Genomic DNA, 16,598 nt, shown 5'->3' with positions numbered 1-16,598 from the left:
AAAAATGAAGCATACAAACCAATCCATCACTGAACTGTTGAAGAACACATAGTACATATACACAATTTATTACAGGAGTATTTACAATAACAACCCACTGATCAACTCTTTATTAACACATGTGCTTCCAGCTCATTACAATAATTTAATGCAAATTGATGTAAAAACAATTACAGTCATTAACGACTTAAAGAATACAAACTTACAAGTGGATATGCAACTACATTCAAATAAAGTGGAGAAAATGATTGTGATGCCAATAACGTGTTTTTCTTCTGCATGCATTGAAAAAAAAATAATACAATAAATTTACATGTATTTGCATAAGTAATAAGCTCAGTTTGTCAAATTAAGTTGCATCATCATCTCTTGAATGTGACTCCTCGAGACAGGGCAAACAAGGACAAATAGGAAATAATAAACAGTTTACATTTTGTTCTTAACGTGGGGAAAAAATATGTGTAAATAATATTAAATATTAAAATATTCATCATAACTTCTTTTTAGGTAAGTAGAACAGCATACCTGTAAACTTTTAGAATTAAAATATAATCACCAAATTCACTTAATTCTTATCACATCCTTTAAAGGAATATTCTGAATTCAGTACAAGTTATATAAGGCATAATGGCATAATGTTTATTTCCACACACACAAGTTTTTGATTTGTCCCTCCTCTTCTATAAAAAAAAAAAAAAAAAAGCAAAAATCATAGTTACTGTGAGGCAGTTACAATGGAAGTGAATGGGACCAATTTTTGGAGGGTTTAAAGGCAGAAATTTGAAGCTTATAATTTTATAAAAGCACTCACATTAAGTCTTCTGTTTAAACGTAAGGATTATCTGAGCTGTAAAGTTGTTTAAAACACAATTTCTATGGTAATTTTAGGGTTTACAGTGTTACGTTGTCATGGCAACAAAGGTGTGAAATTGCATAACTACACTGAAAAGGAAAGTAAGGGTAATTTTTTCACTCTAAAATCATGTCAAATAGAGGTAGAAACTAACAACACACATATTGTTTTTTGTCTTGTGGCTATACTTTTGAAACTGAGTATTTTAACATTTACAGATTGGCCCCATTTACTTCCATTGTATAGTGCCTCAGTGTAACCCAGATTTTTATTTATTTTTTTTTTAAGAAAAGGAGGGACAAGTTGACATTAATTTTGGTGGTAATCAACATTATGCCACAAATTCTATCGATTGAGCTTAATTTGTATTTTACCCAGAATATTTCTCTGTTATCGTGCTGCCACATTATGCTTAAAGACAGTTCACCCAAAAATTTAAATTCTTTAATGCAAATGATTTACCCTAATGTCATTGCACCAAACCCGTATTACTTTTCTTCATGGAATGCAAATGGAAAAATGTGAAACATATTAACGTGGCTTTTTGTCACATACTGAAAGATAATAGTGACTCATGCTGTCAAGCTCCAAAAAACACCATAAAACCACATTAAAAGTTATCAATTTGATTCGTCATATGGGTTTTTGGAGCGATTTTAGGTAAATAATTTTTATTTTTGGGTGAACAGCAGTGGACTTGGCTTCCAACTAACTCTGAATGTTCCCGCTGCACAGTTCTGACAGAAAATAAAGTGCACAATGTGTAAGTGAGCTAAGAGTGGAGGTGGTGGCGTAGTGGGCTAAAGCACATAACTGATAATCAGAAGGCTGCTGGTTTGATCCCCACAGTCACCACCATTGTGTCTTTGAGCAAGTACATGCATTTATTATGTCACTTTCATTAATCTATATGATTGAGCATCAATACATCTGAAACTGCATCGTACTAAAGCCATAATTATTTCTATAATTAAATTATGTAATAGTTAATACGTTTCTGCACCTCGACATGGTTACAAACAACTTTGTAATTACTGACAAACAATGTTTGGGCCTGCAGGGGCTGCAGGAGAGGCCAGACCAAAAGAGCCTGTGGGAATCAAGGGGCCTCCAGGAGATTATAGCCTTCATAGAAAACCAGGAGCCAAAGATACAATTTGATTTGTTATTATGAATATCACTCATACTTGACCAAATATTTCCAATTGGTGCATTACTATTCCAACTAAAGCTCTGCTGTCAGCTGAATTAAAGACAAACATTTCAAAATGAAAGCATTTGATTGGAGTGAGCACAACTGACATTAAGCGTTTGATTGCAAACATCTTTTGTGTGCTTTTCGATTGGCTATGAATTCACAGGATTAAAAACTCATACATATGAAACATTGAAGGAGTTGTGAGTCAGCTGCATCATGTAAATATGAAGTTCCCGATTTTAACTAATGTCGGTGGTAGGGAATGGGTCATAAATGTGAACTAGCCATCCAAAGACTGACTAGTCAGTTAGCGAGGCCAATAGAGCGCAACAGTGCCCACCGAAAAGTATTTTTTCCCCCATTAATTCATATTTTTTCATAGGGATTTCATAAAATCCTTCATAAAAGAGTTTCAAGGTGAATCAAAACATTACAATCTTTGGTTTGAAGCATAAGAGTATTTGAAAATCGGCCAAGAAGACAAAGGAATGGAGTTTTACTTCTGGAGCCAAACTGTTGCTTTCTATTAGTTAGCTTTTTCTTGATGTTTTTTTTATTTTATTAATTTTTTATCTTATATTTTTAAGATGAAGTGTGTTATTCTGTCATTGTTAAAATACCATATTCTAGCCAAGCCTAATGTGCAGTCAACAAAGTACTTTTTTTTTTCTTTTGCTATTCCATTTGGTGACACTAATGATGAAAAAATTACACCTTTCAAATTAAAGGAATATTTCACCCATGATGAAAATTCTTTCATCATTTACTCACACTCATGCCATCCTAGAATTGTATGGCTTTCTTTCTTCTACTGAACCACACAAAGATGTTTAGAAGAATATCTCATTTCTGTATGTCCATAAAATGCAAGTGAATGGTGACCAGAACTCAGAAGGGGGAAAAAGCACATAAAGGCAGCATAAAAGTAATTAATACGACTCCAGTTGGTTAATCCAGAAGTCTTCAAAAGCAATATGATAAATATGGGTGAGAAACAGATCAATAGTTAAGTACTTTTTTACTATAAATCTTGACCTTTTACCAGCCCCAACCAGTAGGTGGTGATGTGCATTGCCAAAAAACAAAAGAAGAAGAATGTGAAAGGGAAAGTGGAGATTTATTTTTAAAAAGGACTTAAATATTAATCTATTTCTCACCCACACTTATCATACTGCTGAAGATATGGATTTTACCACTGGAGTCATATGGATTACTTTTATGCTGCCTTTATGTGTTTTGGACTTTTTTGGTCACCATTTACTTGCATTGTATGGACCTACAGAAAATAGATATTCGTCTTAAACTCTTTGTGTTCTGCAGAAGAAAGAAAGTCACACATCTGGGATGGCATGAGGGTGAGTAAATGATGAAAGAATGAAAGAAAGAAATTGTAATTTTTGAGTTAATTATCCCTTTAAATTGCCTCTTTAGGTACATAATACTGTTAGTACTGTTTACTAATTACCTTTTAAACTCTACAGACGTGGTTGAGGACAGAATTGTGCATTAAGTTTACACTTCAATTGTAAAAATCCCCTGATCAAAAAATCACTTGTGTGGTACCATATGAAAGCATAGAATATTTCTATATCACCTCAAGGTGCTGCTCATTTGCGGAATTGTGCAGTGCGGAAGACTGAAAACTTCAAATTCTGCCTCTGTTGACGTGCTATATAAAGGGAGAAACGATATTGGAGTTTGAGTAGTCAACTCGCTCTTTGGCCGGTAATTTTTTTAACATTTTAATTTTTTTAAGAAAATGCAGCATGCTTAAATTTGTATTGTAAGAATGATATTCTGATGCTCGCTGATGATGTAAGTGACGTGAACAAATACATCCTTCAACTAAGAACATCTGTTGCGACTGACATCATCTGTCACCTCAGTGCACAACAGCTGCACAAGTTTATCTAGGACGCAGAAAATCAGAAAATCAGAAAATATGCGGAATAAAATCACACGTGTCCATTATTACGAGTTCAACATGATCGGGTTGATGTATCTCCATGTGTTTGTGACAATTACAGTTTCACATAAAGATGGAGATTGGCTAATGTGATGTGTGTATATCACAAATATAGGCTTAAAAACAGTTAAGTAAACCCACTATCATGAGGACAAACTGGTATTTTAATTTTTTTTTTTAAATAATGCCGAATACGGTTTCATATTATTGTTATAAACCTTTCTAGCTGTTAATCTTGCATCAGTGTATAAGGCATTGCTGAGTGAGTCTGTCAGACTGAATTTAAGGTTATTGATCAGCATTGGTGAATTTCTCCAAAATCTGAAATATGATTAATTTTAATATAACACTAGATCCTGATACCTGATAAAACCAACCCCATCTCATGAAATGTCGTATATAATTTATGAGTTGGCTATTTCGTATGGTCTTGCACGATGTTGTTCACATAAACTCGTACGACTTCATCAGGTGCAAATTCCCGGATGTCTAATGCGGAAGTAAGCGCGAGTTCCGTGCAGGAGGCATTAAGGAAATACTTATTAATATTATGTCCTTACCCAAACCCCTTATCTAAACTTAACCAATCAGTAGAGTGTGTAAACATGATAAGAAGCTGTTGTGTGTGACAGAAGCAAGTAATTATCACGTATTAGATGGAAGCAATGTCCATCGACGTCATTGGCGGAAAGTGAAAGTCATAGGAATTCAAACGAGTGCAGTTGCACTATATCATATGAATTAGCCAAATTTAGGAAAGTCGTAGGAATCCTGGCGATTTTGCCGTGAGAGTGTGTAAGAAAAAATAAGTGCCGAGAATGTACCTGCTGTTTTATATATATATATTTTTGCATGAAAATACAGCACACACAACAGGAATGACATGCCTACAAAGTTAGAAAACAAAAAAAGAGTTTATGTTCATTATAAAATTGTAAATGTATACAGTATTAATTATGAATAACTGTAGAATTGTATACATATATATATATAATGTTTTGTTTTTTGTTTTTTTGAAAATTGGGTGGTGTTCTGTAAAATGACAGAGTTTTGGCAATTAGTCCACTGCATGTGTAAGTTAAGCTTTTACATCTGTGTGTGAAAAAAATTGCAGGTGGCAGCCAAAAAAATGCACCAGAGTTGAAGAGTTTAATATTATGTCATGTTCAGTGTTGGGTGTAATGCATTACTGAGTAATTAATTACTGTAATTAAAAATTTTTTTCCTTGAAAAAAGTAAAGTAAGGGATTACTCTTCCTTTTTCTGTAATTTAATTACAGTTACTTCTGATGTAATTGCATTAAATACTGTATAAACTATTGAACAATTCTATATAAAACAATAGTGAATTTCAAATCGAAATGTAACTTCTGATGTTAAAATGTATGTTTTTTAATTTAACGCTTTCCCTTTAAATTCTTTGGCCAGTTCATGAATAATTTATTTGATTTGATATGATTTATTTGAAAGAATTAAAAGAACAGTTTCATGTTTATTCTTGTATTGTTCATCTGGTCAAGGTTGATCAGGGTTTTAGAAAGTAATTAGTAATAAGTAATGCAATTACTTTTCAGACAGAGTAATTAGTACAGTATTCTAATTACACTGTAAAAGATGTAATTAGTAGTTAGTAATTAATTACTTTTTTTTAGAGTAACTTACCCACTGGCCATGTTCAAAACTGAATACCTTTGCAAGAATCAGTAATCTTTAAATTTTCAATCTACTTCTTTCATTATTAGATTTTGCTTCAGGTGGAATTTACAGATTAAAACTCCAAACACATTTATTTCCATCATCGGTTGCTGCTGACACAGTCATTCAAGGGTGGCAGACTCCAGAGAGATTAGCATTGCTCTTCTTTGGTCCTCTCGAATGGAGGTTGTCGTACAGCGAGTTCAGCCGGTGCTCATTACCGCCGAGTCGAGGAGGAATGCTGCACTTGCTAATGAGACAGAGACTGAGAAGCTATAACAGGAGGATTCTAAAACCCCTTCAACATCTCTGTCTTCCTTAATTATGTAGGAAAACATTAGAATCTCTGAGGAGATTATGATGTTTATTGATGATTAATAATATAAATGCAGCACCAGAAAAAAAAAAGAAGGAAAAAAGTTGTGTAACATTTGCTGAACACTCAGGGTTTTTGACATTGTATCAACAGCAACAGTCTTGTAGAAGCTGTGAGGTCTGGGGGTCATAATACCTTTAAATGTACACTTGAGAAATTATTTTCTTATTCAGTATTTTTGGCTTATTTTACAGAGAAAATACCATGATAGCCTTAAATATAAAATAATAATAATAATGATAATAATAGAGCTGTTATTGAGAATTGATGATTTTACTTTTGAGTATGTTTAATGTGTCTGTAAATGTGCTTTTGTTTGTCTTTTTAATATATTTTTTATTATTTTATTTTTTTTATGTATTTTCTGCATTAATTCAATCATGGTGTTGCTAAGCAGAAAGGAAAATAAACTTCAAACTTAAAAACAAGACAAATTTACATGAGAAGCAAAACTGCATAAACTATTACAACAATTTATCAGAAATTCAATTCTGTATGTAATACTACATTTGAGGTTTGTGCCAACAAAAAAACAAAAAAACTTAACTAACATTATAAATGAACCTCAAGGAAGAAAAATGACATTTTAAGACTTAAATATAATTCCTAATCCTTAAGTACAAATATAATTTTTTTGAACATTGTGTGAGGTTTATTCATGAAATAAAAAAACTAAAAATAATAATAATAATAATAATTATAATATATATATATATATATATATATATATATATATATATATATATATATATATATATATATATTTGCCAATGGAGTCAGAAAAATATAAATATATTCTCTGGAAACAAAACATCATATTAAAAAGTTTTGCTTCACAAGTACTTTTAACCCTCAGAGATTCAGTGTTGCAGAAATGCAATGTTTGTTTAAAGCAATTCAATAAAATACAGGCTTACACTCTTTAAAAATGGGTAAAAACTACACAACAATTGGTGACACTCTCAACTGTATAACAAAAGCAGTTTTGGTGGGACAGTAGTTGCATATTAACTTCTAGAGCTAGCTAAAGTCAGGCAATTGTGTTAACTAGCTTTTTTTTTTCCTCCTTTTTGTAACACAATTCCATAAAACACTGTTGGAAGAAATTTTGCAATTGTCCAAGTTAGTGTTTGAACTGTAATCTTTTTTTCTTAATTCCCAACATGTTTACTGATGTAGGCCTACTGATGTTTAATTTCCCAGAAAAAAAATAAGTCGCACTGCATTTTTGCTGGGCATTAGTAGTCAAATCGTTTCTATAGTCACACAATGGAGTCTTTTCAGTAAATCACAGATAAATATGTTGTTTTGATAACACTTTACAGTAATGTAGTTACCTAATGTTAACAAATAACACTTAACTAATCCCTTTATCCATTTATAATACTGTAATGCAACACTGTGAATCTTTCACAGCACCAATACAATTTTCAAATTAAACATTTGATATGTTAACATTAATGCATAATGAACTAACAATGAACAAATCTTATGCAATTTATAAATTAACATCAACCAAGATTAATAAATGCTGTAAAAAAATATATTGCCTATGCATTAGCAAATGTTAACAAATGTTGTTAGTGTTGTTTTGTAAGCATTTTCCATCTGTGATTCAAAACCCTCACTTATGAAATCTGATTTTATAAAACAGTACCAGCTGGCAAGCCTGGCATCAGTAAGGATGGCGTCGACAGTGCCAGAGGAGAAGCAACAGGACCCCCGGGCACTAACAACAGAATGCTTTCAATATAGATAAGAGTCTAATGAAGGGATATGTTTACATTCACTAGCAATTATTGTAATCAAAAGGTAATCAAAGGTTTTTTAATCATGTGCATTTATTCAGGTTATGTTATAATTATGAATGTTACAGGTCATTTGTATATATGACCTCTGAGGTGTGACTGAAGGGTCTGACCTATGTCAGGAATGCAGTAACAGTGCTTACTCATTTAGCCCGGCTCCCAGAGAACAAATATACAGTGCATGTGAGATGAAATTAATTATTGGTCACTTATAAAATTAAGCAGGAGTTTTCTTGTGTTTATGTTTTTGGTCATTGATATACCACACGTATTTACTGACACAAATGCATTCTTAGCATTGATCACTAAAAGTATATTTCTGCCTAATTTGCCCTGTTGCGTTTGGACATCTTGTTCTATCGTCATATTTGTTCTAGTTGGATAAGGTCTGTGTCCCAGTGAGGTCTGACTCAACCTTGAGGGAAAGATAGCCCTCTGTTTTGTTCTGTCTAATGATGTCATTGCAGTGATTGTTGGAGTTTTGAGTCATGTGACTAAGTCACAGGAGCTGTATGCCAAGGGTGTCTAAAAGGAGAAGCGCCCTCTCGATCTACGACTCGCCTCTGAACTGAATCTGCAGCCCAACTTGAGTGTTGAAGAATTGCATTCATGTCAGTTGAACTGAACACCATGTTTGGATGTTTCTAGAATTATCTGTACTACGATTATGTCAATTCATTTGCATATGCCCATAATTACTGTCGTTTCGGTCATCTAAGGTTAGATCCTCAACTCATCCTCAAGGTTAGATTTCACTTTTAGAAATGTGGAAAACTTTGTCTTCAGTAAACTCTTCCTCTATTGATTGAAACTCAGCTTTCATACTGGTCTCTTTACTGTTAATAACTGTATTACCTTACACTTATATTTTTGTTTGAGTAGCACAATTAAGGTAAAACTTAAAAAATGACTGAATAGAAAATTCCAAACTAATTTAAATTTTAGTAAGATTCTCTTCAAACTATTGCTCCACCTCACCCCTTGTGGTGATGCTGTCAATATATGTTCAAATATATTTATTTTTAATATTAGTACATTTATTTGGGGAATTCCCATGAAGCCCGTCAATAAATGCCCTGGTTATATTTCAACCCAAATAAAAAAATAAAATAAAAATAAATAAATATGAAATTATATTTTATATAAAGAAATTGAAGCCTACATTTAGGACCATTATGATTATTTTTTTTTTGAGCACATTTTGGGACAATATTGAAAACAATATTCCCATTGTTTTCAGTGACGACTGTCATTACCATAAAAAAATTTATTTTATTTTATTTTATGTTTACAGGAAAAAAAAGTTTTTTTAATTAAACTCAACAAAAATGAAAGGCAGTACCAGTGGAATACTATGATGTATGAATACCTTACAATTTAAATAATATATTTATTTTTTTCACGTTGCAGTAATGAGAATATCATAATGACCATCTTTTTTTCTAGTTGCGGTAATGAGAACTGGGGAGTAAAATAAGTGTGAAATTGTCATGAAAATAATACTGCAACGTAAAAAATCTTAATGGCCCTAAAAAAATATATGCTTAATTTTCTATATGCAAAATATAACTTATTTATTTTGTATGATTTTGAATTAAATAGGACCAGGACATTTTCTTGACAGGTTTTGTGAAAATCATCCATTTGATCTTGTTTATTTTTTATTTAGATAACTTTAAAAGAATGAAGCATCTAAACCTGTAAATCCATCACAGAGCCGTTGAAGAACATATACACACACACTTTATAACAGGATTATTTACAAGAACAACCCAGTTCTATAAAATGGACCTGATCAACTCTTTATTAACACATGTGCTCTTCCCTCCTCACACGTACACATATCAGTCTAATTAAAATGAATGATAGCACCAGAGAATCAGTATAAATAGTTAGATTACACCATGCATAAATTAAGCTATTTTTACATCGCCCGCACCTATAGCTCATTAGAATAATTTAATGCAAATTAATGTAAAAAAAACAAAAAACATTACAGTCATTAACAGCTTAAAAAAGCCAAACTAACAAGTGGATATGAAGTCAAAATGCAACTATATTTGAATAAAGTGGAGGAGAATATGACTGAGATGCTGATAGCGTGTTTTTCTTTGGCTTGCATAGACAAAGCACCATGGATTTACATAAATTTGCATAAGTAATAAGATCAGTTTGTCAAATTAAGTTACATCAAAACATTGCTTGAATGTGAGTCTTTGAGACAGGGCAAACAATGACAAATATGAAAAAATAACAGTTTACATTTTGTTCTTAATGTGGGGAATAATTATGTATGTAAATAATATGAAATAATAAAAGATTCAGTGTAATTGTTGTTGTTTTTTGGGGGGCAAGCAGAACAGCATACCTGTAACATTTTAGAATTAAAATATGATTAACAAATTCACTTAATTCTTACCACATTCTTTAAAGGAATATTCTGTGTTCAGTACAAGTTAAGCTCAATGGACAGCATTTGTGGCATAATGTTGATTATCATAAAAAAATCTTTTTGACTCATCCCTCCTTTTCTTTGAAAAAATTGAAGTTACAGTGAGGCACTTACAATGGGAGTGAATGGGGCCAATTTATGGAGGGTTAAAAGGCAAAAATGTTAAGCTTATAATTTACTAAAAGCACAAGTATTGTTAAAACTTGTTTATTATTTGAGCTTTAAAGATGTTTAAATAGTCATTTTTACAGTCATATTAGGGGTTTACAGAGTTATGTTGTCATGGCAACAAAGTTGTAAAATTGGACATAACTTACACAGAAAAGAGATTTGATCAAATCATGTCAGGGGAGGTCAAAATGAACAATGTGCATATTATTTTTCATCTTTTGGCTATACTTTTGAAACAGCGAACGTTTACGGATTTTTGCCCCATTCACTTCCATTGTACGTGCCTTACTGTCACTCGAATTTTTGCTTTTGTTTTAAAGAAAAGGAGGGACAAGTTGAAATTAATTTCTGTGGTAATCAACATTATTCCACAAAGACTGTCATTTGAGCTTAACTTGTATTGAACCCAGAATATTCCTTTAAATGTGCTGTAACCGATTTTAGTGGTCTTGCTCATTTCCACCATTTTGGAAACTTTCTCTATACAAAACCTTGTCCTCTAAAGACATGTTAGCCAATCGGATGTCAGCAAACTTGAACATGCGATATGATTGACAGGCATAAAACATTTCTGATTGACTTGTATGCATTAAATGCATTGTTTCCAAAATATGCGTATCACTTACAGCACCTTTAATGAGGATAAAAACTCTACAAAGAACAGATCTAAAAGTAAAACCTTTTGCAACATATATGACTTATAAAGTATAAATTCTGAAGAATGTTCAAGCTGCTTTTTCTGTACAACAAAAGCACGTTTAAATCTTTCAAGCTCCAAAAAGTACTATTTAAGTATAAAAGTAGTATATTAAAAGTATAAAATATGATTCATGCACTATATTCCAAGTCTTCTGAAGTCATATGATACATTTGTGTGAGGAACAGACAGAAATTTAAGTCGTATTCACTGATAATCTTCCCCTCTCTCTGAAATCTAATTTGCTCACATATTCAAATTGGTGCGCCAAGACACGTGTCAAAGTGGGATGCCATTGACACCAAATGTCTTTGGTTCTTGCATATTTCATAACTGAATGTGGTGTGACATATTTGAATATGCAAAGCGCAATGAGATTTCAGCGCTGCAGTGGAGGGAAAGATTTTCAGTGAAAACGGTACATAAATTTCAGTCTGTTCCTTACACAAACTTTAGCTTAAGAAGACTTGAATGTGCACTAGTCATACTTTTATGGTGCTTTTCTGATACTTTATTTGGCTTTTTTTGGAGCTTGACAGCCCCTGGTCACTATGCTTTCGTTATATGGAAAACAGCAGCATGCACATTATTCAAAACATCTCATTTTGTGTTTAACAGAAAAAGTCATACACTTTTGTAACAACATGAGGGTGAGTGACATAAATCATAACAGAATCTTCTTAATTTGCTTTAAAGGATATTTATAATATTCCGGCTTCAATACAAGTGACTCTTAATTAACAGCATTTGTGACAATGTTGGTGACCACAAAAATTAATTTAGACTTTTCACCCCTTTAAAGCTACACTATGTAACTTTTAGAAAAGTTGTAACTTTTTTTTTTTTTTTTTTTTGGTTGAAGCATAGAACTGCAAGTTACTTGCGGAGGAACATTGTTATGGAAATTACATCAGTCATGCTTTGGCTCTGCTCTTCTGTGTGGAGGAATCTGATGGTTTGAGGAGTACCGTTGTAACCATGGATACAGATGATCGACTTATCAGACCAAATGTCACTAACAACAACAAAACTCGCCCCCTCCCCACAAAACTTTAAATAAATAAATAACGAAAGGAAGAAAAAGACGGATATCCGAAAAATATGTCTTATTAGCAGATAAGTAGCACATCTTCCGCTGTAGTTTTGACTCACTGAAAACAATTGTTTCAAAATAAATAATGATGACATTAGACATAACGATTGCTAGTCATATCAGAAAGTCAAACGATGGAAACTATTATATCTTAGCTAGCAAGCAACCAGACCAAGGTAGTAACTGGTCTAGAGATCTGGTCTAGTTTGTTTTTTTTCCCCCATTTCCTTCCTCGAATATGAAATCAAGCACTGCAGTACCACAATCCATAATGCAATGCTACATTAGAGTAGCTAACGCTATATAACAAACTACCACACTAAGAGAGCTATCTGGCTAACTATCGGTCCAATAAAATATCTTACATGTCAAGTGAGAAAAATCCACCTCAAGGTAGGTTTTAAATCCCTAGGTTTAAATAGGTCGCCACCTCTGAAAATGCCAAGCCGATTGTTTTTTCGTGTTTTATTATTACGGGCTCTGCCGCTTTTCCTTTTTGCATGCAGATACTTCTCGGTTTGAGGGTTATTTTGGAAACGGGTGATTCTCCAGAGGGTTGCCTTTTTGAATGATCCATGGTCAGTGTCGCTCTTTTGTTGTGGTTACAAGCTTTCAGCTTCAAACTTCTACCACACCTTTCACCACACATAAACATGCGCTGTAGTATCAACGGACCTTCTTTTCTTTCTTTATGGACATTATGTAAACACACACGGATGACTGACGGAAGTATGCAATTTCCCGCCAAATCCATACCGACAGCTCTAAAATATAAATAATTAATAAAGGCTTACCATAATGAACTGGGGTACAGGGGCGTGTCCAGAATTTTTTGCCAGGGGTGGCAAAGGGGTGGCAAGAGTTGATTAAGGGGTGGCATCCAGTAAGTTCGTCTAAGGTGGGAGAGGGGAGGTGTGGGTGATTTGTCTACTGAGGCGGAAGGCCTCCCAGACACGAGCGGAACGTTGTTATGGACCATGCGTGACACAGACGGGTTAAGCCGTTGCACACCGTCTCCAGGATGCAAGCGAGGTCCGAGTTGGGGTGGCAAAGCTAATTTTATAAGCTTCACATTTCTGCCTTTAAACCCTCCAAAAAAAATCGGCCTCATTGACTTCCACTGTAAGTGTCTCACTGTAACTTCCATTTTTGCTTTTTTTTTTTTTTTTAAGAAAAGGAGGGACGAGTTGTATTTATTACTTTTGGTAATCAACATTATGCCACTAATGCTGTCAATTGAGCTTAACTTGTATTGAACCCAGAACATTCCTTAAACTGTTCCTTCAGTGGTAATTTTATATGACAAACCGGCTGTGCTACCAAGGCTTTGAATCCTCTTTAAAGTCAAAAAATGTGAAAAACTGCCCGAGGAAACGAAAGGTCATCGAAAAACTCAAGTTTAATGATCTAAATGATAAAACTGCATATTACTCCCACAATTCATGGCTTAAAAAAGAGATATATCTTACAAACCTATGGCTACATTAAAAAAGAGCAGATAAAAGGCACTGTACGCATTTCCCCACGACCTTTAGGACCTCTAATGATTCTTGTTGAGATCAGCTATTGATGAGGGAAATAATGCCCTGCTTTTTCTTTTTTCCCCCCAGCGGAACAGAGCGCTTCATCGATAAACCTCAAGTAGAAAATTCCCCAGACTTGATAAACACATCTTGACTCTGTACAGACGTTTCTTACACTGGATCAATACCCGATTACTGACCACATGGTGTCAGCAAACCTTTTGAGCATGGGCGGCACAACCTTGGGCGACAAGTTGTATCATTATGACATCATCAAGGTAGTTAATGTTTTTCCTTTGTAACAGGAATCTTGCGCTGTTGACCGAAAAAACCTTTACGGTTTTGATTTGAAGTGAATATCCTGACCTAAAACTCACATACCCTAAATATCACCCAATCACCTTAAAAAAATCATATCTACCTCTGAACGGCAGGACTTTTATGGGCTTTTCACACTTGAAATTGTTGACCGAGGGCCATTTTTAACCCTGGGTTTATGTGATACTGGGTTCAATGTTTCACACTCTTCATTCTGTGTTAGTAATTAATCCCGGGGTATTCCGATTTTTGAGATTTTATATTGTACATTTGTAAACCCTGGGTTTACGTTCTTACTTGCATATATATGAGGTTAATAGCACTGATTGGACAAGCACAGCTCACAATGAGCTCACTTTTTAATAACTGCTTGTCTATCCATGGGAATAATTGTAAAAATAATACGGTCACTTCATCGCTCCACTTAATTCGTTCATGCAGTACGTTTACATGTGCAGTTATAATCGGGCTAAAGCAAGTTCAGCTACGTGACACGATACGTAATCGAATATTTGAAGGAAGGACGTCAGCAAAGGAAGTGTTAAATAAACGTTGCGAGTCATCGCATAACGCCGAGGTCAGATTGTGTTCGGATTAAGGTACAGTTGCATTACCAAGGTCTGTTAGTCCGACTTTGCAACCAAAAAGTGGTGGTGGCATAGTGGGCTAAAGCACATAACTGGTAATCAGAAGGTTGCTGGTTCAATCCCCACAGCCACCACCATTGTGTCCTTGAGAAAGGCACTTAACTCCAGGTTGCTTCAGGGGGATTGTCCCTGTATTAAGTGCACTGTAAGTCACTTTGGATAAAAGCGTCTGCCAAATGCATCAATGTAAATGGTACGATTTCAGTCAGACTAATGCATTTGCATGACATAATAAAATGACAAATTATTGTTTTAGTCTGACTGAAATCAAACTTTTAAAATGCATGTAAACGTACTGACGGTTTGACATTTGTCACTGTTTCCCAGACTGTGAAACTAAACAAGGCACATGAATATTTTGCAACTGTACGAAGCGCATGAATCTGATCTAGTTTTACTCTACACAACAGATCAATATCTCACTGATTGATTTTAGCTAGAAAAATATATATTCATGTATGTCCATTACTTCTAAGATTTGGCTAATTTCCATGACATTTCCAAGCCTGGATAACACAACTAGAATTTCCTGATGTGCTCCTGTGTTAAGTATATTGTTGGTAGTCTATTGCTAAACAACTCTGTGTAAGATTTTAACACCTTATACCTCAAAAGCGGTGTTTACCGTGCAGTAGAGCAGGGCTTCGTAACCCAGGGTTAAAAACACTAACACCCTTTCAAAATTACAAATGTAAAACATTGCTTATCCCAGGATTAAGATGACGTTAACCCAAGGTTTGGCGCAGTGTGAAAAGCCTATTATAAACACACACACATTCACATACATTCACACACCCCTCAGATGCTCCAGACTGGAGTTCTCTTGATCTTAATAGAAGATATTCTTGGCTTACTGAATGTCCAAGTTCATAATTAGCTGCTAGCCCAGGACAGTAAGAGGTGCGTTAAGTCCCCTTGACATTTTTAGTGTGAGGTCTTGAGGCCAGGCTGGCATAGTATGCACACTGAGAGGGGTCACACTGGCCTGGCGGTCCCGGTGGTCCAGGCTGACCATGAGGGCCAGGATTACCAGGCTCTCCCTGAGATCCTGCGGATCCAGGAAGACCATCTTTTCCATAACCTGGCATTCCTGCAGGACCTGTCACAGAAATATCACATCAGGGAATGTTTTTTTATGCCCACTTCCACAATTATAAAACATATGAGTGAATCTCACAAAAAAAAGGCAATTAAATTGACAATTAAAGCAAACAAAATTAAGAGGATAAATAATATAAACCATTTTGATGTTTTGCACTGTGATATTATTTTCACTGAATGTGAATTCAACAATTCACATTACCGTACTGCACAAAAATTTCATTGTCATTACTGTAATACAAAAAGTATTACTGTAATGCAAAAAATCTGTCTCATTACCGCATTAAAAATAATAATAATAATAATAATAATAATAAGTAATTTCTTTATTGTAATGTAAAAAAAATAAATACATATATATATATATAAAATTAATAATTCATGCAAATACAGATATTGTCCTGTCTGGACACATTTTTATTTTTATAATCATTTTTTTTTAATATATTACATAAATACATAATAATAATGATATCAAAAATGTAAAACATATTTTTATTTTATTTTATAAAATAAATAAATAATAAGTTTACAGTACAACAAACACAACCATGATATATACTTTACAATTTATATAATAAATCATAATTTTTGTTTCATTGCAGCAATACAAATGAACTTTTTCAGTACTTGGGTACTTAACTGTAATTTTAAAAAATATTCATTGTCCAAAAACAGGCTTTATTTTCTTTGTTTAATA

General features: G+C 33.7%; 1 protein-coding gene across 1 annotated transcript in view; it reads right to left on the bottom strand.

The window, feature by feature from the left end:
- Positions 1-9,682: 9,682 nt before the first annotated feature.
- LOC127421578 (collagen alpha-1(XXII) chain-like) overlaps positions 9,683-16,598 on the bottom strand; it is an 83,037-nt gene continuing 76,121 nt past the window's right edge. Inside the window, 1 exon segment of the mRNA XM_051664711.1 lies at positions 9,683-15,896. Coding sequence (XP_051520671.1) covers positions 15,703-15,896 — 194 coding nt within the window. The 3' untranslated portion in view covers positions 9,683-15,702.

Source organism: Myxocyprinus asiaticus, chromosome 30, assembly GCF_019703515.2.
Source record: "Myxocyprinus asiaticus isolate MX2 ecotype Aquarium Trade chromosome 30, UBuf_Myxa_2, whole genome shotgun sequence".
In the NCBI taxonomy this organism is placed as follows: Eukaryota; Metazoa; Chordata; class Actinopteri; order Cypriniformes; family Catostomidae; genus Myxocyprinus; species Myxocyprinus asiaticus.
This window is presented reverse-complemented; position numbering and strand designations above follow the sequence as displayed.